Here is a 24697-nt window from a genome sequence, read left to right as displayed (position 1 = left end):
TCATACAACCTAAATTTCTGGCAGAGACCAATATGAACTGATGATTTAACTCTTGTTGAAGCACAACATGTTTTAGCTGTACACTGGAACTTGTTGTGATTCTGACTTATAGTTTCTGTCTATTAGTTCTTGTACCTTCCATGTGCTCAATGTAATTTTGTTTATTCTTGGGTTTTGAGACGGATCTTGGATAGTTTATTATGTTTGTTGAAGGAGTTATGCTACTCATGTTTCTTACAGATTTATTTTTTTAAAAGATTTGATATCTGATTATCATTGTGTTGCTTCCTTGTCTACATTATGGTTTCATCGTTCTGGTAGATATTCTGTGTTTTGCTTGATCAACCTTTTCTTTAAAATTTTATATCTGTCTACTGTTGTGTTTCTTGCTTGTTTGCATGATGTTCTCATCATTCTGGTGGATCTTCCATGTTTTGCCGGATCAACCCCATATGACAGTCTGGAGTCTGGACGCCAATTTTTCTGGTAGTAATAATATGTTAATGGTTATCTGCAGGTGGGCAATCGTCTATCTTGCGCAGTTCAAGCCGCTGATCAACCCTATCCTAAGCGGCGAGTGAAGCTATGTGTTAAATTTTGAAATCTGCTCATGCTGTATCACTATTTAGTTGAGGATTTCTATTCATTTTGGCACGACTGAAATAAAGAATTCATGTGAGATTTTGGAACTCTTCCTCAGGGCACTCGAGGAGTCCCTCTGTGATTAGTGTGTGCAATTGTATTATATATACAATAATCGAATTTACCCGTGCACGTTACTATCTGAATGTCTGATCACGGATCAATGTCCTTGTGCATTCAAGTTTTCCCATGATAAATTGCTGCTTCCGGTTCAAGAAGGCAAAATATTTTCTGCATGTTTCTTGTCAGTGTCTTCTTCAATCGTACCGTGTCTCTAAATTGCAATCTGCATTGCTATCAATATTGGGGGGAAAAGCAGCCAATTCTCCCCCATAATCTTAGCGGAGCTCCAGCCAAATCTCCATAATATGTTCAAGTTTACTCAAGACAGGAATAATATGTGAAGTTAGCTGGTTCATTTGGCAGGCACATCGTCGCTGGCAACTGACTGACCTGACTGGATCGTATATATTCGTTGCATAAATTAGGTTGCTTTGTTTATAGCGTGTTGTGAACTTGTGATGGTAGGATCGTTCGTTACACAATCTGCTAGGGTGCGATCAGCCACAAAATTGCAATGCTGACTAGTATATCTTATTATGGATGTAGAATATTTATCTATATTTAATTTATGCCATGTGATTTAGATTTTGGATTTTTATTCGCACTTTTTCTAAAGCTACTAAGCAAGGAACATGTTCTGTACAATAACTTTTTATATAAAAATTTGTTAGAATCAAATGTATCCATTCCGGCCATCTCATCGTAGGTCCGGTAATTTTTAAGCTGATTTCTCGCAAACTATAGTAATATGGAGTTTTCTATTGAGTTGCATAATTAGTTAATTTTGAAATTTGAGTATATCATGGATGGAAGAGAATGGCTCCGATTATGATGGAAATAAGGGGTTGGCAGCTATTTATAATGCTTTACTTCTCTTTTTATCAACAACAATTCTACATACAGCTGTTTTTAAGTGGTAAGACTTTTATATATGCCTAGATTTATTATGAGAATCTAAATATGTGAAAAAGTCTCAAATTATAACACAGAAGCAATAGTTGAGATGTTATCGGAAGTTACATATAAACGCAAAATTTAGTACATCTAAATATTAATATGTTTTTGGTACCGATATTTTAAATGTAAATTTCGTACATTTGCTTTCTCGTTACCGCAAAATCTCTCTCCTATGTACTACGAGTACGAGACTATACGCTAGCATTTTTCTCCAGCGAGTCATAAAAACATACTTTTATACGCTATGTTCTTCTGTGAAGATGAGGATGAAAGATTTCCTGTTTTTATAAACTATAGAATTAACAATTATAAAGATAAAAATATGTTTTAGTAATATGAGATTATATATATTATAAAAAAACACTGCCTAACGTTTAAAAATCATGGGTGTAAAAACAGAAGGGTAAATCCGAGAAAAAATATGGATAGGTGACCGCAGTCTTACTTTTGTGGTCTCTAATTACGTTATCGTGTAACAAGCGGAATGTGATTTGCAAAGCACAATAGTATATAGTGAATTTGTATAGGTTTTTAACTGTTGGATAAAAAACGAATGGATCCAATATTGCTACAGTGACAGCATAGTACCAAAAACTGTAGCTACAATATTTATGGCACTGTTCACAGATTTTTTTTGTCATTTCACTTCCATGAACAGTAATCCTCTGCTCTAATGATTCGGACCCCAAGCATAATATCTCTCAATGCCAGCGACAGGATGAGTTAAGTAGCCAGCGACAGAACGAGTTAAGCAGAAGAAGGGTAGAACCAAATAAATAGAAAAAAATACCTGTATATTTCTTTACACGCCACTAGAATGTGAAGAGAAAAGAAAACCACGGAAGAAATTGACGTCAGCAGCTGGCAAAAAATGGTCTATTTTTCCTCTTGGAAAAAATAAAATAAAAAACCGAAGGGGTCCCGCATGATAGTTGAAGACAGCTAATTGACAGTGGGTTCGCCCCGCTTATCTCTCCATATCCTCGTTGGCTTCCGCTCACTTCAAAAGTACACCCCCGAGTATAAAAGGCGCTCTCTCATTCCATTACTTTCCCACGCCCCCAAAAAAACAAATAATTACGGAAAAGCCCCCCGGCTCCCTCCGCCATCGCCTCGCCCTCGCCTCGCCTCCGTCTTCTTCTTCCTCCTCCTGCGACCTCCAATTCCCTTCCTACCCAAACCCTAAAACCTAAATGGCCCTCGCCGCGAGCTCGCCGGGGCGGCCCCCGTGCGGCCAGTGACCGCCGATCCGCCCGCCCCCGCCGCGGCCGGCGGCGTCCCGGGGGCCCGATCTCGGGGGGGGGGGGGGGGAAGGGACGGACGGGAGATGGCGTCGCGGCAGCACAATGCGCAGTTCCACAAGAACAAGACGCTCGACAACAAATACGTGAGTGTTCCGGAGCCCGCCGCCCTCGGATCCGGCGGGAACTCGTGTTCTGGTGGTGTTAATTTTGGGGGGTATGGTTCGGTAACTCACTGTGTGCATGTGGGGGTGTCGGTGCAGATGCTCGGAGATGAAATAGGGAAGGGGGCATACGGGCGCGTGTACAAGGGGCTTGACCTGGAAAATGGCGACTTCGTGGCCATTAAGCAAGTATCGCTGGAGAACATCCCGCAGGAGGATCTCAACATCATCATGGTGAGGTTTTTTTTGGCCTTTCTTATGATGCATGACACTTGCCATAGGAAAAATGTGTGCAATTACGTGAAATGTGGCCGTCGGGAGTTGATAAACAGCTGGTAGCAGCTTCAACGAGGACGATTGGGTCTGGAAGTTGGAGCAATACCACTAGTTGTTTGTTATATCGTTTTGTTTTGTTCGGTACCGTGACGTGGAACTAAACTATAGAGTGCAGTTATGTTAGCTCAGTTGTTCACTAACCAATTATCCAGGCCTCTCCAAGCATGTAATAGAAGTCCTAAACACATGGCTAGATATGCTAGGTGACATAGACCAGTTGGTTTAGTTCTGTGGTAGGTTGTATGTTTATCGAGTGTAATGGTATAGAGGCTATTTGCTAGTCACTTCCGTTTTGTTCAGATCATAATTACCAGATTGGCGGCAATGACCTTGAACCACGATACCAATTATGTGGACCATGCTGTTCCGCAATTAAATGATTCAGGTCAGCGCATAGTATGGTTCACTCTCTGGTGGTGAACCCATTGATGCTCACAGCTTACCTAATTAAAAGTATTAGAAGGTGTCCATGGCTACTGCTACCTGATCCTTGCTGCGGCCCTCCAGTCCTGTTTTCATGGGGGCTTTTGGCCGCCTTAGTCATCTCTGTTTCTTCCCTTAGCTGCTCTCACCACTGCTGTCACTCATCTCTGTTGCTGCTAACCGAAGTTGTCACCCTTGCTCCTTTTTAATTTTTTATATTCCCACACACACACTGTGGTTGCTACTTGCTGAATCCATCGCCATTGCTACTTGCACCAAAATCTAGTTCAGTTTTTTGGTGGCCTCTCTCTTGTACTCTATTAGTCATTCTTCATGTGGTGAACAGAGAGAAGCGTGTTCAGTCGCTAGGTACAGACAGAGGGAGATGACTGCCTGGGTTTCCAAAGGTAGGAGACAATAACTGTTCACTTCCTTTTCCCCCTTTTAAGCCATGGTCCACATAAAACTATGTACCCTAGCCTTTTTGTACAACCTTTTTCTACTTGAGTTAGGTGCCAAATATTGGGTTTCACGGACCCCATTTCCGGTCTCTGAGCCACAGTGATATTTGCACTGCCGGAGCCCTAAATCTAAATTGTCGTATTATCAATGTGAACTGTGAACCAGAATGTGGTCAACGAAGTTCAGATACAGGGTTGTTTAGTGCTTGGAGCTGAACAATCTAGCACATAGAACTTACGGAGAGTCCCACTTGATTTGTACTATAATGATATTTCTTTGTATATATTATATTATGAACAATATATGATGTATCTGCTACTCATTTATGGAAGTATGGTTTAAGTTTTACCTGATAGTAAAGACATACTATTGTACACAAGGACTTCTTTTTACTCCTTGTATTCTTTATGTTTGTGTCAACCTGATAAATCCTATTTTATTACCAGGCTACCAGATTTTACTTATTTACTTAGCAGTTTCGTTTTTAGGATTTTATTTGAATGCCTGCAGTTTTGTGAAATTTACTCATTTTGTAATATCAATCGTATTGTTTCGGTTAAAAAAATATATATTGTATTGCTATCTGGTGTTCTGATAAATTGTTTTTTTATTGTGATGTTACCCTTCACGGTATGCTGGTGTGGCTGATTCAGCAAGAAATCGATCTATTGAAAGTAAGTCATCATTTTCTTTCACATTATCTATTTGTGCATTCATACTTGACCAATATATCTTCTTGGATTAAATTGTCTCTTATCCCCACCTCTTGTTTTTGTTGCATCTACTTCCCTTTACCTTGGATGTAAGTTTTTCTGTTACCATTATGCTTTTGTAACTATAGCATTTTATAAACAAATTTATGCTCAAAATTGTGGAGTTCCATCAATGTTTACCTACAAGTACCTATATATGCCCCAATTCTCAAAATTCAATTAAAAATGATAATCTTCCTTTTGTTCCATGTGGTTAGTGGTCACTTCTATTTACCTGAAACCTAAAGGTTCTTGACTTCTGATATGTATACATGTTCTCAAGAGAATTGTATTGCTATGAATTTTAAGTTCTGCAACTTTATGCAGAATCTGAATCACAAAAATATTGTGAAGTATCTTGGATCCTTGAAGACAAGGAGCCACCTCCATATCATTCTAGAGTAAGCAGTTCAAAATCATCATGACAATTAATTGATATGGGAGTACCTATTAAATTATTTATTTTTTAGCTTGGAAGTTTTAATGCCCATGGGATCATTGCAGGTATGTGGAGAATGGGTCACTTGCCAATATTATCAAGCCAAACAAATTTGGGCCATTCCCTGAATCACTGGTGGCTGTCTACATTGCTCAGGTGAATATGATGATTACTGCAACTTTCCCATTTTGCTATGTCCGTATTAATTTTTTTACATATCTAACCAGGTGCTAGAAGGTCTTGTTTATCTTCATGAGCAAGGTGTCATACATAGAGATATTAAGGGTGCAAATATATTGACTACCAAAGAGGTTTATTGCTCAATCACATCCATATTTCTCCCTTTTGTGCTGACTTGAGATAATTGCGAGGGGAATATCTTAAGTTTTGGAAAAATTGTTTTGAATCACATTTTTGTAAGCTGCTGACTTCTGTTAACATGAGAACACAAATTAAATACTCCCTTCATGTCATATTATAAGTCACTTTGGGTTTGTCCTAGTTCAAACCTCTTCAAGTTTGATCATATTTATGTAAAAATAAAGCAACATTTTCTACACAACATGAATATACTATAACAAAAATATACTTAATTGTGGATTTAACGCAACTAATTTGGTGTTGTGGATGTTAGTACATTTTCCAATAAACTTAGTCAAACTTAAAGAGGTTTGACTTAGGAGTTAGGACAAAACCAAAGTAACTTATAATATGAAACGGAGGGAGCATGAGTTAGGGAAGGGTACCCTGAGCTGAGCTCATTCAAATATTGCAATTAGCTGATAGGCAATTATGTACTAAGTTTTCTCTACGTGTTCTCATTTATATACAATCTCTTGTTTAGGGCCTTGTCAAACTTGCTGATTTTGGAGTTGCTACTAAATTAACTGAAGCTGATATCAACACACATTCAGTGGTTGGAACTCCATACTGGATGGCCCCTGAGGTTTGCCGATTGTCTTCTCTTATGTTGTTTCAATGAATCAACCGATTAGGTTTAACTCCTAATTCTACTAGTACTATCAAGATAAAAGATAATCAATACTGCCAACAGGATTACATTTATTGGTATTTCAGCATTACACAAAGCTTACCAGGCAAACTTATTCACATCTTGTGGTTTTTGCACCATACTTATTCTTGCAAGATGCTAATGTATTTGTTCATAAATCTATTGTGCATTAGGTCATTGAAATGTCTGGTGTTTGTGCTGCATCGGATATCTGGAGTGTTGGTTGCACTGTTATTGAGCTACTCACCTGTGCCCCACCATATTATGACCTCCAGCCCATGCCTGCATTGTTTCGCATTGTTCAGGTTGATTACTTGCAGCTGTTTACTTCCCCTACATTTTCAAAAGTCACTACCCATTCACACATGAGACTATGATTACATGAAAAGCTTTTATCTATGGACTATAGGATGTGCATCCACCAATACCAGAAGGATTGTCTCCTGAGATTACTGATTTTCTTCGACAATGTTTTCAAAAGGTTCTGTGTCATTCTGACTATATCTTTGATAACTTAATGATTATTTTATCTAATTGCTTGTTCTGACTTCAAGAAGCACTTGTAGGACGCAATACAAAGACCTGATGCAAAGACATTATTGATGCACCCATGGCTGCAAAACTCAAGGCGAGCTTTGCCATCTCTTCGACAACCTGTTCGATCACCAAGGTAGCTCAAATTTGATGTATCCTTCTTTTCAATTGATATTCATTGTAAATGATAAACCAACAATAATAACTATAAGTGTACAAACATGATGAAAGACAAATAGCTCCATAGCTTGTCATTTTTCATTCACCTGATCATTATAACTACAATTGTATATTCTGCATATTGAACCTGTACTGGTCAATTTTAATCAAGCATTGCTAGAGTCATTCGTTTAGCAAGTGGGATGCATACACATGTTCAGAGTTTAATTGCAGTTTTAGTGGGTTAAGTTAGGTAGGCATGGGCCCAGCTTCCTGTGAGAGATATTCCTTCTGGATGTTGCCATTGAAACCTCTCATAGTTGATACTTCTCTGCTTTTACATAGTACTCCCTCCGTCCCAAAATGTAACCGTTTCTAGAGCTGGGAATGAGGATTAAGAAAGTAGGTGTGAATGATTGGAGAAATGTTGTGATTGGTGGAGAAGAGAATGTAGGTGGAAAAATTAAATGGAGAATGGTTGTGATTGGTTAAGATGAAGAGGTAGGTGGAGAAATAACTTCATTTTGGGACATATGGTGGGTGGTAGAAATAGCTTCATTTTGGGATGGAGTATGTGTATAATCCCTTTCTTTCCTTGATATGTCTGTTTAACATTTTTGATTTGCTAAGTAGCATTTACCACTTGCATCTTGTAAGTGTTAGTTTCTTTGACATAGGCGGCATATCTTGGTCCATGTTGACCATGTCTGTTTCTGATTCTGGTTGTTGTTCACATTCATGTTGCATAGCCTAGTATAAGTCTACCAGCAATTACTGCTGTGTAGCAATCGAACCCCACAAAATTCTAATTTTAAATCTCAGCAAAATTGTTCGCTCAAAGAGCTGGCACCAAAATTATTTGAGCTATCTTTCGCAAGCAACCTTGATAGGCCATTGATAAGTTCCTGGTTTGTTAGTACTGTCAGGGATATTGATGGGGATGATGAAGGATCAAGTGGTGACAATCACTCTGGATTTTCTGGACCACCACAAGATACACAAACACCTGCTGCTTCTGACCTTGAACAGGTATGTATGCCTTTCAGGGTTCTTGGCATGCCATATTCTACTCATATTTTGAAATTAGTCTAAAATGGTGGACCCGCAAGCTTATTATGCTATCGCAATATAAACTTATTATTAACATTGCTTTAGGAGAATGGAAGAAAAGATCTGGTTTCTGAATCTGCCAGGCAAGATATATCTGATGAGTTTCATGATGGAAAGTTAAAAACTACTGGGAGTAGTAGTTCAAGCGATGTGGAACTTATGAAAGACAGCATGGTTCTTAATAAAGATCCTACATTAGTTTTCCATGAGAAGCTATCATTGGAATCTTCATCAGCCGTAATTGATTTAAATGGTAAAGTAACCCGTGAGGTATCAGAAGATGGTCCACCGAAAAAGTTAACTAGCACCGGCCAAGAATCAAGAAAGGGTGATGGTAAATATGTAGAAGATGAAAGTAAAGATGGTTCAAGTCTTGAGGATGGTGATGCCTTCACCTTCCAGGCTGGAAGAGAAAATATCAACTTCCCAAAAGTGAGAATTCTCTGCACATCATTTTGACCTTGCACAAAAAAGAAGTCTACTGTTCTCTTTGACAATGATGTCTATGTTTAACATTTCTACATGCAGTATATTGAACATTTTAAATTAAGACGTGCATGACTCAGCGAGTGGAGCAATGTTTTTATGACAATATTTTTATTTAGTGTTTCATAGATCATATTTTTTATCTACAGCTTGTCCGTTACTCAGTTGGCAGTCATTGTCTATTATCACTTTCCATTTTTTTCAAATGACTTCAGTATCAAAATTTTGAACATATCTGCACTATTGTGATCTCTGCATATTCTCATTTGAAGCTGTTTTTAGCTAATTAATTGCCCTTGAATGTTTCTTGTTTTAACAGGAAGGTAAAGCTTCAGTTGTTGAGATGGCTAATGAGCTAAGCAGATTCAGTGATACACCTGGAGATGCCTCCTTTGATGATTTATTCCCACCTAAGAAGCGAGGAGATCATGGGGCTCAAGCTTCAACATCTTCTACTGGCGAAGAGCTTCAGTATAATGGTGCACAAAATGATCTCGCAAAGGAACTCAAGAATAGGATGGCTCAGAAGCAGAAGGAAAATGATTCTGAGCCCATGAATGGTGGAGAACTTCTTAAATATGTCATGCGTTTGAGGGAGGAAGATATTGATGGAACGGTATTGCTTGAACTAATATAGTTATAATACTATGTTTTTATTTTGTCTATACCTTTGAGAATATAAAAATAGTGATGTGACTATGATGATTTCAGGTATTTGATGAGGGTATTCCTGGAGAGAGCTTGTTCCCTTTGCAGGTTTGCATGCCCTAAAAATCTTATGTTTCTGTGGCAGATGTGTACCTTTATAATGATGTCGCAATGTTTTTGCTTAATCCATTTTATTTTTACAATTTACAATGTGAATTTATTTGTCTTGTATGGATCAAGTGTCCAGCTATTCAACCAAGTGACATTTGCTATGGACTTTGGCAGCACTCTTCTGCCTTTTCACATACTCACATTTTGTATTAGGTGCCATTTCATGTGTATGTTAGCACCAAGGGCCAGCAGAATCACAATACTGTAGAAGTTATAGAATCCAATTACACTCTCTGGCAAATTTTCTATGTAGGAGGACCGATAGATTGTGCTAGTTAACATTTTATTCATCTTTTTGTTAAATCAACTTTTCTATTCTTGAAATGTATGCAGAAGTTTTTGTATTTTCCTTCCCCAAGACAATCATAATTATTGTATATGTTTGAAATGGCAGTAATATTTGCTGCATAGAAACAATTGTGTTTTTGATGGCGCCACCCCATGCTTGGCTGATGTTATCCTTGATTGACGCGGCCTCAGATGCTTCAATTGTAGATTTTAGTATTGAGCGAAAGGCTAATGAGAGCGCTCTTTCCTGTCTAACAGGAGCTGTTAGTCTCCTTGATCTCTTTACTAGGGATGTGTTGCTAATGCACTAGTTTGTTTTTGATCTCTTTACTAGGGATGTGTTGCTAATGCACTAGTTTGTTTTGATCTCTTTACTAGGGATGTGTTGCTAATGCACTAGTTTGTTTTAATTCTGTGGTGGTTGTCAGAGTCTTTCTTTAACGCCGTCCACCTTTTCTCCTCTTTCTTAATGAAATGGATCTGTGTGTTCTAAAAAAATATTTGCTGTATAGTTATTGATACATTTATGGTTATCAGAGATCATGAAATGTTTTTCACTGTTTTTTTTTTGTAGTCCGTGGAATACAGCAAAATTGTAGCACAGCTGAAACCCGGGGAAAGTGAGGAAGTGATATTATCATCATGCCAAAAGCTTATGTTATTCTTCAATCAACGGCCTGAGCAAAAACAGATTTATGTGTCACAAAATGGTTTCCTCCCGCTGATGGAACTTCTTGAACTTCCCAAAAACCGTGTATGAAGTTTTACTTTGTTTTTATAGAACCTTTTTGCTGAATCTTTACGCTGAAAAGTTTATTTTTTTCCCTGCAGATTATTACCTCTGTCCTGCAACTCATCAACCAAATAGTAAAAGATAATACAAACTTCCTAGAAAATGCTTGCCTTGTTGGCCTTGTAAGACCGTTATTCACATACCGTTCATAACTTCTAAATTCTGGTGATGTGGGATTGATAATTTCTGTTTAAACTTTTTTGCAGATTCCAGTGGTCATGAATTTTGCTGTTCCAGATCGCGCAAAGGAAGTTCGGGTGCAAGCATCTAGATTCCTTCAGCAGCTTTGTCAAGCCAGGTTTGTTCTTTGACATTATTATTAGTGTCTAACTATGTTTATATACAAATAAAAGTAGTGAAACTTTGTCGGCTAATTTTCAATTTTGCATCCACAGCACCTTGACATTGCAAATGTTCATTGCATGCCAAGGAATCCCTGTATTGGTGAGTTTTCTGGAGCCTGACTATGCAAAATATAGGTAAGTCCCTGTCCACACTTCTCTTCAGCACCCCTTTGGAATATTGTGGTGTAATTTAATGATTATCTCTAATCAATGTATTCCATATATTGTAAATTAGCAGGGAAATGGTTCATCTTGCAATTGATGGCATATGGCAGGTCTTCAAGCTCCAGCATTCAACTCCAAGAAATGACTTCTGTCGCATAGCGGCAAAAAATGGGATACTTATTAGGCTGGTTAATACTCTTCATAGCTTGAATGAAGCAACAAGATTTGCTTCCATCTCTGGGTCTGGGACTTCGGTAACACAGAATGGTTCCACCCCCAGGCGAAGATCTGGTCAATTAGATCCGGCAATGCTAGAAATTTCCAAAACGAGGCTGGATCATCACCATTCGTCTGGCTCACTACAATCTTTACAAGCAGATGCAGATAGGCATCACATCATATTGGATCCTTCATCATCACCTAGATTCACTGATATGGCTGCTGCTGGTCATATGGAGAGAAACGATAATGACCCCATTAGGCCACAACGGCTTAGTGTCTCTGCAGGAAGGACATCAACGGACAGATCACCAAAGCATATAGAACTAGTATCGAATGGGCATAGCAGTGGTCAAAACGATCAAATTCGTCCCCTATTGAGTCTCTTGGAGAAAGAACCACCCTCTCGGCATGTATCTGGACAACTTGATTATGTTGGCCACTTATCTGGTCTAGGAAGGCATGAAAGTATCTTACCATTACTGCATGCTTCAACAGAGAGGAAAACTAATGGTGAACTTGACTTATTAATGGCAGAATTTGCTGGTATACTTAATTCTCTGCTCTTTATCTTACCACTTTTCTGTTCACCTTGTCTTGGGCCATTTGGCTATTCATCTGCCTAATATACACAGTTTTATTTGAGTGTTTGTATGATTATAGAATATTCTGTGCAATTAGTGTGGGTGGTTAATTGTGAGAAAACAACCTTTCTTTATTCACTTATTGCTCTTTGTATTTCATGCAGAGGTTTCTAGACAGGGAAGAGAAAATGGTAACCTTGATTCCAATATAAAAACTTCAAATAGGGTTCCAAGCATGAAGTATGCACCATCATCGGGTCCTACAACTTCAAATGAGGGAGCATCAACATCTGGAGCTGCATCACAGACAGCATCTGGTGTGTTATCCGGATCAGGGGTGTTAAATGCAAGACCGGGAAGTACAACGTCATCTGGCCTATTAGCTCAGATGGTATCGATGAGTGCTGATGTGGCACGTGAGTATCTTGAGAAAGTTGCTGATCTTCTTTTGGAGTTTGCTCAAGCAGACACTGTTGTAAAATCTCTCATGTCTAGTCAAAGCCTTCTTGCACGGCTTTTCCAGATGTTTAACAAGATAGAACCTCCTATCCTTCTCAAGGTAAAACTACAAGCATTTCAGTGACTTAGTGTTGCTACTTTATCAGGTGACTGACTTTCTTGTGTTTCTGTTCTGTAACCATCTGTCCTATCCAGATTCTTAGGTGCATTAATCATTTGTCGGGTGATCCTAATTGTCTTGAGACACTTCAGCGCACAGATGCAATCAAACATCTGATACCAATTCTTGAACTTCGTGATGGCCCTCTAGTTTTTCAAATACATAGTGAGGTGAGTAGCTTCTATTTAGAGCTCTTTCTTATGCTACATGATTAAACATGCTTAGTGGGCTGAACATGTCACTATATCTCATTGTTTTTTTTATAGTTTTTAGGTGCTTACTTGCTTTCTTTTTAAGATAGTTTTTTAACATGGTTCTCTGCCCCTTTTGCATTGTAAAATTTCTGCTGATTTTCAAAAAAAAGAGCTTATGTTAGCTCTTGCAGAGCCACAGAGTTTAGATAAACAAAGTGATGAGACTGTGCTTACATTGTATTCCACCATACCATTATTCGTTAGGTACAGTGAATAACCGAAATCTTAGCACCTGATTTGTTAGATAAAGATGGTGTTCTGATTCCAAATGCAAGATATTTTAGATTTCTGCGCAAGAACTAAGTGAACAACTCAAATGACTTCATTGCCCTTCATTTGTATTTTGTTGGAAAAGATTACTCTTTTTTTTTAAGACGATTAGCATTTATTTAGCAAAGGTAAACATGAAGAAAAGATGAGAAAACTGCATATTCGTTCTAAATCGGCTTACATATAGGAAAGAATTGAGAAGGCTCTGAAACAACTTAACAGGCCACATTGGGGATCAGAGGGAGTACAAGAAATCAAAAATACAACAGTGGCGTCACAATATCAAAATGATTGTGCAATAGCATTTTTTCTGTGGATCACATTCAATTTATTACATGAGTTAATAACTTTATGACAGGGACAGATGTCACCACTGGTTATTCAGAATTTGAAATATGCCACATACACGATTTCACAGCACATTATAACTACATCTTCTTTTCTGTATTAGGTCCTCAATGCTCTATTCAACCTTTGCAAGATTAATAAAAGAAGACAGGAGCAAGCAGCTGAAAATGGGATCATCCCTCACTTGATGAATTTTGTCATGTCAGACTCACCTCTCAGACAGTATGCTTTGCCTCTGCTGTGTGATATGGCTCACGCTTCTCGCAACTCCAGAGAGCAGTTGAGGGCTCATGGAGGATTGGATGTGTACTTAAACTTGTTGGAGGATGATGCATGGGCGTGTACTGCGTTAGATTCAATTGCTGTTTGTTTGTCTCATGACAATGATCTCAGAAAAGTGGAACAAGCCTTGTTGAAGAAAGAGGCCATTCAGAAATTAGTGAAGTTCTTTCAAGAGTGCCCTGAACAATATTTTATTCATATATTGGATGCTTTTTTGAAGATAATCACGTAAGACCAGAGAGCAAGTTTTCGTTTTTTGTATTGTATTATGTGAACATGACGGAATAGAATATTGAGACACGCAATTGCATTGATTTGACTGCAGGAAATCTTCTCGGATAAATACTGCAATGGCTACCAATGGTTTAACGACACTACTGATTGCAAGGCTTGATCATCGAGAAGCTATTGCCCGCCTGACCCTGCTAAAATTAATAAAGGTCTGTGTTCCATGCTTTACCTTTCTGTATGCATATTTTAGTTTATCAACTTTCTACAAATAGTGATCAAACAAGTCTAGAGTTTCATTTTACTCAATTTCAATGGAATGTTTAATGTGGCCTTGAAAAGTTTAAACTCCATGATGTAACGTGCAATTTTTGGTATTTACTTCCAGGTTGTCTATGAACACCATCCTCGACCAAAGCAGCTCATAGTTGAGAATGATCTTCCTCAGAAGCTACAGAACCTGATTGAAGAGCGAAGGGATGGGCAACGTGGTGGTCAACAAGTGTTGGTCAAGCAAATGGCGACCTCTCTGTTGAAAGCGCTGCATATCAATACAGTACTGTGATTTGTGATTTCAGCCGTTTGCGTATTTTTCCTCTCAAGTTGTAGATGTTTGCCCCTGAGGAAAAGTTTTGTTTTTTTTCTTCTGCCGCTGCCTCTTTGTACCTGTGGTTTCCCTGTCGTGAGCGCCAGACTGTCTGTTGCACGCCTGATCCCTCTTTTATCGGGAGAAAGGTTCAACGTTCGGGTGCTAGATGCAAATGGGTTCTTAAAGCCCTCCTTGGTTGTTTATATTTAGTGCACTATTAGTGAAATGATGTAATTAGGTTTTACCCAGGTTATTTTAGACCTCGTGTAGACTTTCCTGCATCTGATGTTAGTAAAATTTTTTGCTCTAGTTGTGATGGCAACTCTTATCCATAGCTCGTCCATGTTTCATCTGTGAGCGTGTTTCGACTGGTACGGTTTATGATGTTTGGCATCATACAACTTTCCCAAGCAATAAACAGTAAGAACAGGTATGTTTTATCACGCTTGGAATCTTAGAACTTTTTTTTTTAATAAGCAGCAAACAGTGCAGAAGTTCGTTCATTCCAAACGAGTAAGATGGTATTATTTCGGGCAAAGTCGTGGCGACGTTTCATATACGACTCCCAGGAACATCTGACACAAACGTTTTATATCTGAAAACATTATCGAAATTACTATTGAAATATGCACTCTGGCAAGCAACACTTTAGATGTAAACAGACACCGCATTGCTTTGCAAATCACTGATTGTCTTTGAACTGTAGCAGAGTATAGCAGCGTAGACTAACGAGCAAATTCCCAGCAAACAAGAGCGTTGTTTATTCAACTAAAAAACAGTGGATACGAAATCAGATATCAGATATACTTATAACAGACCGCCAAATTTCAGCCTAAGCATTTTGAGCTCCATGAGCCTTCCAGAGGTTGGTCCATTCCTCCATTGCATCAGCAGCTTTGGCGAAGATTGCATTCTGCGGTCCCAGATTCTCCTTAACAATGCTGGTTAGTTCCTTAACACAGTCTTCAACTGTAACTGCAGTGCTCGATAGCTTCAGAGATTCAAAGAAGGAAAGAACAACGTCCATGACTTTCACCCCTTCCCATTCTTTCAAGCTCTCCAGAGCTTTACCTGCTTCTGCATCGCTTCTTATCACATAGGGCAGACCGGTCTTCATGCCATACCCTAAGCGGTCACACACTACTTTAGCACACAAGCCATTCCAAACGTCTTCAAGGGTATCCCATCTGTGCTTTCCTTCCTTGCGCAGCCGCAGAGCAGGGAACATTACAGGTCCAAGAACCTCACGGTTGAATGCAACATTTATCCCGCTCACAGGCATCATTGCACCAAGTGGAACTGTCATCACAGCATCCACATATTTTGTGTTATGTTGACTTCTCTTCACAACATGAGTCATTGGGTCGTAGTCTGCATTGTGAAGCCACAGCCCACAAGAGAGCATGCACTCAACCCCCTCACGCAAACTAAATGGGTATCCACGGACAAAGTCAGCCCCTTTGCGGAATGGATCATACAGTGTGTTGAAAAAGAAAGGCGTAGCAGGTGTCTTCAGATTGGACATATGCTGTGCAATAGCATCAACAGTCAGCCCGCCATTGTCCTTTGCTGGAAGGCAATTGTCATCAATTGAGATGACATACTTCTTGCGTGAGACAAGGTACCCAAAGTAACGGCATGAGTGACCAGAGAAGTCGATGGATGTGGTTCCAAGAATTCCCATGTCTGACTTTGTATAAAGTTTGAGATCGAAACCTGCAGGGATTTGAAGTTCCTCAGCCAAATCTGGATCTTTGACAACAATGATGTGGAACCGAGAGAAAAATGGCCTCCATGCCTCAAAGAAAGCGGTCAGGTTGGGCTGGAGTGCTGCAATCACAATGTCAACCTCACTGTCCAGAATTTCCAAAGACATCTTCTCAGGTAATAAAAATTGACTTAATCAGTGTCAGTTCTAGAACTTCTCAGAGCACCCTACATCCAGGAGAATCGTGTGTCAAAAAACCAGATCTTTTGGCATAATCACATAGCAATCAAATAGGTAGAAGATAGATTGATGAATAACATACTTGTGGGTAGGACCGGTACAAGCGGCTGCTTAATGTTGAGCAACTGAACAAGCAAAGTGATTTCCTCGCAATCGGTTGCCAGGAACAACTTCAGGACCTTTTCTGTCAGCTTACCAGCAGCTATAGTTCTCTGCCAACAAAAAATCCATCAGACATTACTAGATTAGCAAAATAATAGCAATAATATTACTCGTTATTGCTTCAGTTTGATCTCGTAATAAAAAGTGAATAGGATCACAACAGTGTAAGAAAACCTCAGAAACTTCCTTGATCAGATCGATCATAAACCCATCCTCTCAGTAAAATGAACAGGATCAACACACACATACTGAAGCCACTGGATTAGATATATACATTACAAAAAAGCGTAATCAAACATGCATCGTTTGTCTCCTTCCCAATCTGTCACTCGATCACATGTAAAAAAGTGGTGCAAATGACTCGTTTCCAATCCAAATAAATTTCAGCAATAGCACCACACGATGCACCATACATGAACCTAACTCTTTCCCAATCCGATAAATTTCACTAATTGCGTCACACGATGCAAACGGCAACCGAAACCAACCAACACAACCCCCAACCCAAATGCAACACGATTAAAAGATCAATATATACCACCACACCACAGCACAACACAGCACAGGCGCTCCGCAGAAGAGAGTACCAGAGCGAGACGAGACGAGACGGCCAAGGTCTGATCTGGGGGGGCGGAGTACCTACGCGGAAGAGGTCGACGAGGAGGTGGTCGGGGAGGCGGGAGAGGTCGGGGAGGTGGGCGATGCGGAGGAGCGCGGAGTCGAGGGTGAGGGAGAGCAGGGAGGGCGGGCGCATCGGCAACCAGATCTGGATCTCGCGCCCCCCCTCTTTTATATCCCCTTCCGTGCCACGCAAAGCGCGCGCGTTGCCCTCGATCCCTCGCCTCCCCCGCGCAGCCGCGCTGCCTCCGGTTGCCGGCAAGGCAATCGAGGAGGAGACGAGCCGAGCCAGCGAATGGATCGCTGACTTCTTTTTCTTTTTGTTTTCTTTTTTTGCGCCCCCTCTCCGTGGAGTTTCTCTCTCCTCCACCGTCCTTGTCCACTTGTAACGAGAGAGACGAGGGCGTCGTGGCGGGCTCGTGGGGTGTGGTGATAACAGAGATGGCCCAGGCCCAACTCGCAAGGGCGAGCGTCCGTGTCCTCCGTCACACCGACCTGCCTATTTTGCGATTTTTTTAATTTTGAATTTTGAATTATTAAATTATTTAAAAATTTAATTTTATGTTTCAAAAATTCACGAAACTAACCTCCTACAACTCTCCCGGCTGATTGATGGTTTTGACAAAAATAATTATTTCTTAGGAGAAAATGATAAAGATAGTTGTGTTTTTAAATACTATTTACTGTTGCCTCGTCTTTGCTGAATGCTATTAGGAGGGGGCCACGTTATGGTGCGTACTACTCCGTCCAAAAAAAAAATCTATGGTTGAGCGTTTGATCATCCGTCTTATTTAAAAGATTTATTAAAAAGTTAAAAAAACATTAGTCATACATAAAGTACTATTCATGTTTTTATTATGTAGTACAATAAAAATATTAATCATAAATTTTTTTAAATAAGACGAAAACTCAAACATTCTAAAAAACGCAGAAATTCATTTATTTTGAGACGGAGGTCGTAGATATTTTCTCTTTTAGCACAAATAACCGAATTTGATGCTACTCCACCCATACACGCGTGTGAACGTTCTGTATTCCTTAATGACTGGTCGACAAAGAGCACTGCATTTCCTCAACCATTCATACAATCATACTATCACCACAGTTCTCTGCACCCAGTGAAGTGACTAACAAACGAGTTAAAACACACGTACCGTAAGACTTGTACCCTCGATTAAATTTATCAGTTGATAAATATATATAATTTATATATATATCAAAATTTATTAGCATCCATATGAATATAAATCTAGACGAGATTAAAAAGTTTTATATTATGAAACGAAAGTAGCAGAAACCACCACCAAACTCCAGCAGGAATAGGGCTGTTCACCGTAGTAAAATTCCGAGCGTATGGCAAAAAATATTGACGAACTCGAGCAAAAGCCCTCGCCGGAAGTAAAATAATTCAGAAAAGTTTGGAGGGAGAGAGAGACGGCGCAGCGGAAGCAGGCCGCGTGGCCACCGCGAGTATAGGGTAGGCCCGGTCCGGTCCACGGAGGCCGGAAGGAAGGAAGGCAAGCGAGCCTTCGTCTCCCTCCTCCTCCTCCTTCCTGGCTGCCGTCCGTCCGCCCGCCCGCCTCCGCGCACCACGCGGCCTCTCGTCCTCCTCTCGTCGGGCCGCCAATTTTGCAGCTCCGCCTCCAAACCCTAGCGCCGCGCTCAGCCCCGCCGCGGCCCGCGCTTCTCCTCCATGCGCCCCCGCCTCGCCGCCGCCGCCGATTATGGCCGCTTCTAGGGTTTCCTGGGCCCGGCCATGGTGATCTCGCCCGCGCCATCGGATCCCTCTCCTGCGTCGGTAAGTCCCCGCCTGTCCTCCGCACCCACCCACCCCTCGCGCGGCTGTATGTGTTCACGATTCGATCTCCCTCCTCGCTCCCGGATGAGCGGAATCGCGTCGCTGAATCCAGGCTTTTGATGTGAATGAATGTCCCTCTCCAGCCTTGTACGGTTCGCCGGAGCCTGGATCCTGCCTTCATTGACGCGCCCGCTGCGGGGGAACAGCATGATGGCGAGGTCAGCTCCGCAGCTCACAATCTACTGTACTTAGTTTGGTGCAATGCAGAAGTGTAAATGGCTTTGTTGTTGCTTCCAGGTTAATGCAAATAGGGAAGAGCAGAAAAATAGTTCATGATGTGTTGGTTAACTCGAAGCCCAATAGTTTATGTTCACAGAACATTGGATCGAAATTTGCGTTTGGTTTGGCATATACAGGCAGGGCCTGTTTGCACGGGAAAGTTCCGAATGGACCGAGCACGTCATCCATGCTCGGAAGAACAAAGGAGAGCTTATACTGGAGCCCTGCTGGAAGAAACTTTTCAGTTCTCTCAACATGTAGCCAGAATGCATTTCATGGTCAACTTGCTTGGAAGCAACTCTTGACAATGGGTTCTCATGTACCAAAAGCATCTCCATTTTTAAGTAGGGTTGCTTGTGCCATTAGCTTGGCTGCCACTAGATCCAATTTACCTTCTTACCTCTTTGCTTTCATAGCTGGAGAGATGATGCTAGCTCAGAAGACCAGTGCGGACGGAGAGTACGTACCAATACGTGATAGTCTTTACACACGTGCTCAGGATGGTCGTATCTATGTCACCTCATTGATATTTTCAGCAGTAGAGCTGGTTATCATAATCTTCAGATCAATATATTTGGCATTGTTGTTCACTCCAAGTATACTCATGGCCCCATTTGCAAATACTCTTGGCAGTAAGTATAGGAAAACATGGCTCCGTCTTGTGCATCGTACCTTGGAGAAAGCAGGTCCTGCATTTATTAAATGGGGCCAATGGGCTGCTACACGCCCTGATTTATTTGAAAGTGACCTCTGTGCTGAATTAGCAAAGCTACATACAAAAGCACCTGCTCACAGCTTCTCTTATACCAAGAAGACTGTTGAGAAAGCTTTTGGTCGAAAGCTATCAGATATTTTTGAGAATTTTGAAGAAGAGCCTGTAGCTTCTGGAAGTGTTGCCCAGGTGCATCGAGCTGGTTTGAGATTCAGGTATCCTGGTCAGCACATAAAGCGTGTAACAGTTGCTGTAAAAGTAAGACACCCTGGTGTAGGAGAATCAATACGGAGGGATTTCACTATCATTAATGCAGTAGCTAAAATTTCTAGATATATTCCTACACTGAATTGGCTGCGGCTGGATGAGAGTGTGCAACAGTTTGCTGTCTTTATGATGTCTCAAGTTGACCTTGCAAGGGAAGCTGCTCATTTAAGCCGGTTTATCTACAATTTCCGAAGGTGGAAGGACGTGTCTTTTCCGAAGCCTCTCTACCCACTTGTTCATCCCGCTGTCTTGGTTGAGACTTATGAGCATGGGGAGAGTGTTGCACACTATGTTGATGACCTTGATGGACATGATCGAATTAAAAGTGCCCTTGCTCATATAGGCACTCATGCACTCCTGAAAATGCTTCTGGTAATTCATTCAGCCATCTCATAGAATTGTTATTATTATTTTGCATTTGAAGACTTACTTTGCGAAAACAATGAAATTTTATAACGTACCCTTCTGATCACTCCTGTGTCTTATGGTCTACTTTTGTGTTACTGTTTATGCTGTGAGCCTGTGAGTTCAGTTGGCACTGTTGCATTTAACTTTTAACTTTGAATGCCTGTTTATAAAGTTCACTGCCTGTTTACAAACATCTCAGGTCAATATTGAGATAGGTTCTTAAGTTCTGAAGCTAGCAGTGACATTAAGCAGAGTTGTTGTTCCGGTTTTGTAGAGAAAATTAATCTTAATCCAAATATATCTTTATGCAAGTTTGGAACTAAATATTTGAAATTATGCAAAGTGGGAAACATATTTTGAAAAGATGAAAAGGTTTTAATATTTTATTTTGTGCATGTGATGTCACTTGTGCTCCTTTGTTCTTTGTTTCTTACAGAATTACTGCATATGCAATTCCATACAATTTTAAATGATCGATTTTATTGTGATCCAAACTGAGGAGCCTCACTGGATCCTGACTCTCTCTCTTTACTGCATTCTATCTACTAGTTACACATAGGCGCTTAATATTTTAGGGCTTGCATTTATGTTTTTTTTTGCCACATTGTAGCCTTATTAATATCCATCTTTTGCAGGTTGATAACTTTGTCCATGCGGATATGCACCCTGGAAATATTTTGGTCCGTGTTATACAACCAAGGAATTCAAACAACACCCTTTTGAAGTCTAGGCCGCATGTAGTATTCCTTGATGTGGGAATGACTGCCGAACTTTCAAGCAATGATCGTGTGAATTTACTGGAGTTTTTCAAGGCTGTTGCACGCCGAGATGGTCGTACAGCTGCAGAACGTACGCTGAAGTTATCAAAACAACAAAACTGCCCAAATCCAAAAGCCTTCATTGAGGTAATTATTATGTCTTTTTGGTGGTCTGTTTCTTTGGAGTAGCAGCTCTGCTTTTGCTTGTTGAGGCTCTCCGTGCACCTTTTATTCCAGACAATTAATTGCTGCTATAATAGGTGGTTTGCAGCTTTAAGATATGAACTAATATTGGCAGGATATATTTGGGCAGTATACCTTGCTGTATAGCAGCTGGGTTGTTTAAACTTATGTGTTCTCTTTACTCTCTTGTTGACATTTTGTGCTTATTACATTTAAGGTCTTCTGTGTGATAATACCTTATGTTATGATTCATTGATTTATGACGCCTTGTGGATTGTGCTATGTTTGATGCGAGTCCAGGGGATGGTGGTCAGCTTTATGGTTGTTTGATACTACTACCAGTTACCACTTAATGCATGCATTAGATGGTCCAAACTGTTGGGCACACTTGAATATTTTTCACAACTCATCATATGAACTAATTCGTCACAAGTTTACAAGTGATGTCACAATTTATTTAAATGCATTTAGCAAATTAATTGAATCGATGTTGTGTTGCTACAGTACAATACTATTTATTCGATAGTTTTGAATCATACGGCACACTTTTTGTTCACACAGGAAGTTGAGCGGGCTTTTTCCTTTTGGGGAACCGCTGAAGGTGATGCTGTCCACCCAGCTGAGTGTATGCACCAGTTGCTTGAGCAAGTACGCCGCCACAAAGTAAACATTGATGGGAACGTTTGTACTGTTATGGTGACTACTTTAGTTCTTGAGGTACACTTCGTAACTTGTGCTTATGATGCACTTTTACCAAATTTTACACTTTGATATCTTATTATCGTGTACCTGAGTGTGTGTGCCCAATGTCAATAGATCAAATCACCATGACCTATTTCTCAAGATTACTTGACATCATTTATGATTGCACAGTACACAGTATAAGGAGATGCATTTGGGAGAACTCAATCTCTAGATTTCACTCACAAAGTTTATTAATGTCATGGTCAGATAATTGAACAACCAAATGTCACAAATATGACAAAAAGCTTCAGAGGTATTTGGTATAGGCATTTTTGTACCATGATCTTGACCATGATGGAATGCATAAATATGACAGTTTTTATCTTGATTGAATGATCAAGAACTTTGGATTTGTTAATAATCCCTAGTTTCCTATGGATACAATTGTCTGGCATAGTAGGTTACAGTCAAAGTGGTTATTCGTTGGCTGCATTATTTATTTATTTTTAAATAAAAGAAGTGGGGGAAAATCTGCTCTACACAACTCAGTTGTATTATGGGCAAACATTTTTAAAAGTTAAAACTAGAGAAAATTGTGTAAATAACTAGTAAATTATCATAGCTTAACTCCATGAAATATCACATATATGACTCGTATAGCTTACCTCTACAACAAAGTGTTCAGGAAATCTAGCTCCTGTTTATTTTTTTGAACGTAATAGTGGTTTATAAGTACATGTGCCTCTGTATTACTCTGTGTTCCAATGTATGTCTGCTTCTGTGTTTGTTTACTTGTGTTTGAAAAAAAAGTTATAATGAAGGGAAAAACATGTGATCAACTTTTGTTTCTCTCACTCGCTTGATTATATCTATAGAATTTTGCCTATTGCTCCATTAGTCCATAAATGATTCTTGAGTTTGTTTTCATTTTACAGGGCTGGCAGCGAAAATTGGATCCAGATTACAATGTTATGAAAACATTACAAACTTTACTTTTTAAGGAAGACTGGGCCAAGTCTCTTCAGTACACAATCGAAGGGCTTATGGCACCTTAGGGATGCATTGGAATCCACTAAAAAATTTTGACCCGTTCTTGCGCAGTTATGGGAGATTGGAGGATGCTACTTCCCACCAGTACATTTAGTTTCTTTTTTCATGTTTGTTTACTTTTAAGTCCCACAGTTTTGTACCGCCCATCTTGGCCAGCGCTGCTTAAATGGCCTTGCAAAAGTAATAAGTGCAGCATTTTTTCAAGCTACCAGAGAAGTGTTCTCTGGACCCACAACCTTGGGACTATCTGCTTATATGCGCTTTGCAGGCCAAAGGATGCGTTCTCCATGAAATTTCTGTTAATAGCTTTTAGAAGATGTAGCAACAGGCCTTTGTTCTGATCTTTTTGTAACTCGAGAGGTGTCGGTGAACAGAAGCTGTTTTTATTGTATACAAGAGATACAGCTAACTGTTTGAAAGAAACCTACGTCATGCCTGACATAATTCCTGATGCCCATAACAGAGTGCTTTTGCCGTTTCGCGTATGTTTGGAATGCACAATGCTTACAATTGTAAAAATGTTTGTTGATTCCAGACTGCCGCTGCGTATATGAAAAATCTTCTAGTGACTCCCCCTTCATGAACCTTGTACGGCGAACATGCAGTTCAGTTGGTTTTTATGGCTTCTCTTGCTGCTACTCTTGGCCAAAAAGCGATATGCGTGATGCGTAAATCGTTCTAAAAACTGCATAGAAATTCCTCCTGTCGGAGATGTCTGCATGTAAGCTTTTCTATCCGGTGCTTTCTGCTATTTTGCTGCATAATATTCCATATCAAAAATAATGGCTGTATACTTGGGCTGGGTCGTTTCCTGTATAAGATTTTTGGGATATTTTCGGACATGCTTTCCAAAATTGTAAATGGTGTGTTTCAAGTAAAATATTGCATAAAAGTTCTCATCTGATATTTTTAAGTAAGATTTTAACTCAGTGTGGCTAATCTAGTCATTTATACCCTCAAGTAGCTATGACAAAATTTAGATAATTCTTATCAGCTATTCTTTATTCTATAATATCAATTATGTTAAACCCAGCCCTGAAAGCATGTCAACGAAAGATTGTTTTTCCTATCGGGTGGTGACCGCTGAATAAGAACATCTCTAGCAGATCAGCTATCCTATCATTCATTCTGAAAACAAAGTATGGAGAGTAAAAATTTAGCTCCAACAGAACATCTATCACATCTTCTATTTTTGGATGTCATTCATATTAGGAGAGAAGTTATATTTAGATGTTCTATCTCCATTCT

At 39.9% G+C, this 24697-nt stretch overlaps 3 protein-coding genes across 8 annotated transcripts; 2 read left to right on the top strand and 1 right to left on the bottom strand.

The window, feature by feature from the left end:
- The first annotated feature begins 2717 nt into the window (after positions 1–2717).
- On the top strand, positions 2718–14902 carry LOC102720700 (MAP3K epsilon protein kinase 1-like). 5 transcript variants are annotated; one of them, XM_006652893.3, is made up of 24 exons: positions 2718–3049; positions 3167–3301; positions 4942–4962; positions 5368–5441; positions 5545–5635; positions 5707–5790; positions 6324–6425; positions 6665–6796; positions 6901–6972; positions 7058–7161; positions 8102–8213; positions 8340–8726; positions 9100–9396; positions 9492–9536; positions 10462–10641; positions 10719–10802; positions 10887–10978; positions 11076–11159; positions 11263–11954; positions 12157–12551; positions 12647–12781; positions 13587–13993; positions 14091–14205; positions 14382–14902. In XM_006652893.3, the coding sequence occupies exons 1-24, from the start codon at positions 2990–2992 to the stop codon at positions 14556–14558; spliced, it is 4077 nt and encodes a 1358-aa protein (XP_006652956.1). In that variant the 5' UTR covers positions 2718–2989; the 3' UTR covers positions 14559–14902. The 5 variants fall into 5 exon arrangements, with proteins under 5 accessions (XP_006652956.1, XP_015691864.1, XP_040379561.1 ...); XM_015836378.2 differs by having other exon boundaries at positions 2749–3049; positions 11260–11954; XM_040523627.1 differs by having other exon boundaries at positions 2975–3301; positions 8111–8213; positions 11260–11954.
- Positions 14903–15244: 342 nt separating this feature from the next.
- Positions 15245–17624, bottom strand: LOC102720229 (probable inactive UDP-arabinopyranose mutase 2). 2 transcript variants are annotated; one of them, XM_006652892.3, is made up of 3 exons: positions 17332–17624; positions 16613–16742; positions 15245–16517 (listed from the first exon to the last, which is right to left on the bottom strand). In XM_006652892.3, the coding sequence occupies exon 3, from the start codon at positions 16456–16458 to the stop codon at positions 15415–15417; it is 1044 nt and encodes a 347-aa protein (XP_006652955.1). In that variant the 5' UTR covers positions 16459–16517; positions 16613–16742; positions 17332–17624; the 3' UTR covers positions 15245–15414. The 2 variants fall into 2 exon arrangements, with proteins under 2 accessions (XP_006652955.1, XP_006652954.1); XM_006652891.3 differs by having other exon boundaries at positions 17336–17624.
- Positions 17625–18831: 1207 nt separating this feature from the next.
- On the top strand, positions 18832–23905 carry LOC102719948 (probable serine/threonine-protein kinase abkC). The gene is made up of 6 exons (XM_006652890.3): positions 18832–19108; positions 19252–19326; positions 19406–20738; positions 21410–21679; positions 22277–22432; positions 23335–23905. The coding sequence occupies exons 2-6, from the start codon at positions 19316–19318 to the stop codon at positions 23452–23454; spliced, it is 1890 nt and encodes a 629-aa protein (XP_006652953.1). The 5' UTR covers positions 18832–19108; positions 19252–19315; the 3' UTR covers positions 23455–23905.
- The last annotated feature ends 792 nt before the right edge of the window (positions 23906–24697 follow it).

Source organism: Oryza brachyantha, chromosome 4, assembly GCF_000231095.2.
Source record: "Oryza brachyantha chromosome 4, ObraRS2, whole genome shotgun sequence".
Lineage (NCBI taxonomy): Eukaryota > Viridiplantae > Streptophyta > Magnoliopsida > Poales > Poaceae > Oryza > Oryza brachyantha.
This window is presented reverse-complemented; position numbering and strand designations above follow the sequence as displayed.

Excerpts from the sequence above, each read along its gene's own strand:
- LOC102720700 (XM_040523625.1), top strand. The coding sequence starts at position 2,990 with ATGGCGTCGCGGCAGCACAATGCGCAGTTCCACAAGAACAAGACGCTC. Across the intron at positions 3,302-4,941 it reads AGGATCTCAACATCATCATG|CAAGAAATCGATCTATTGAA; the intron begins GTGAGGTTTTTT and ends TGGCTGATTCAG. Across the intron at positions 5,636-5,706 it reads TGGCTGTCTACATTGCTCAG|GTGCTAGAAGGTCTTGTTTA; the intron begins GTGAATATGATG and ends ATATCTAACCAG.
- LOC102720229 (XM_006652892.3), bottom strand. The coding sequence starts at position 16,458 with ATGTCTTTGGAAATTCTGGACAGTGAGGTTGACATTGTGATTGCAGCA.
- LOC102719948 (XM_006652890.3), top strand. Across the intron at positions 21,680-22,276 it reads ATCCAAAAGCCTTCATTGAG|GAAGTTGAGCGGGCTTTTTC; the intron begins GTAATTATTATG and ends TTGTTCACACAG. Across the intron at positions 22,433-23,334 it reads TGACTACTTTAGTTCTTGAG|GGCTGGCAGCGAAAATTGGA; the intron begins GTACACTTCGTA and ends TTCATTTTACAG.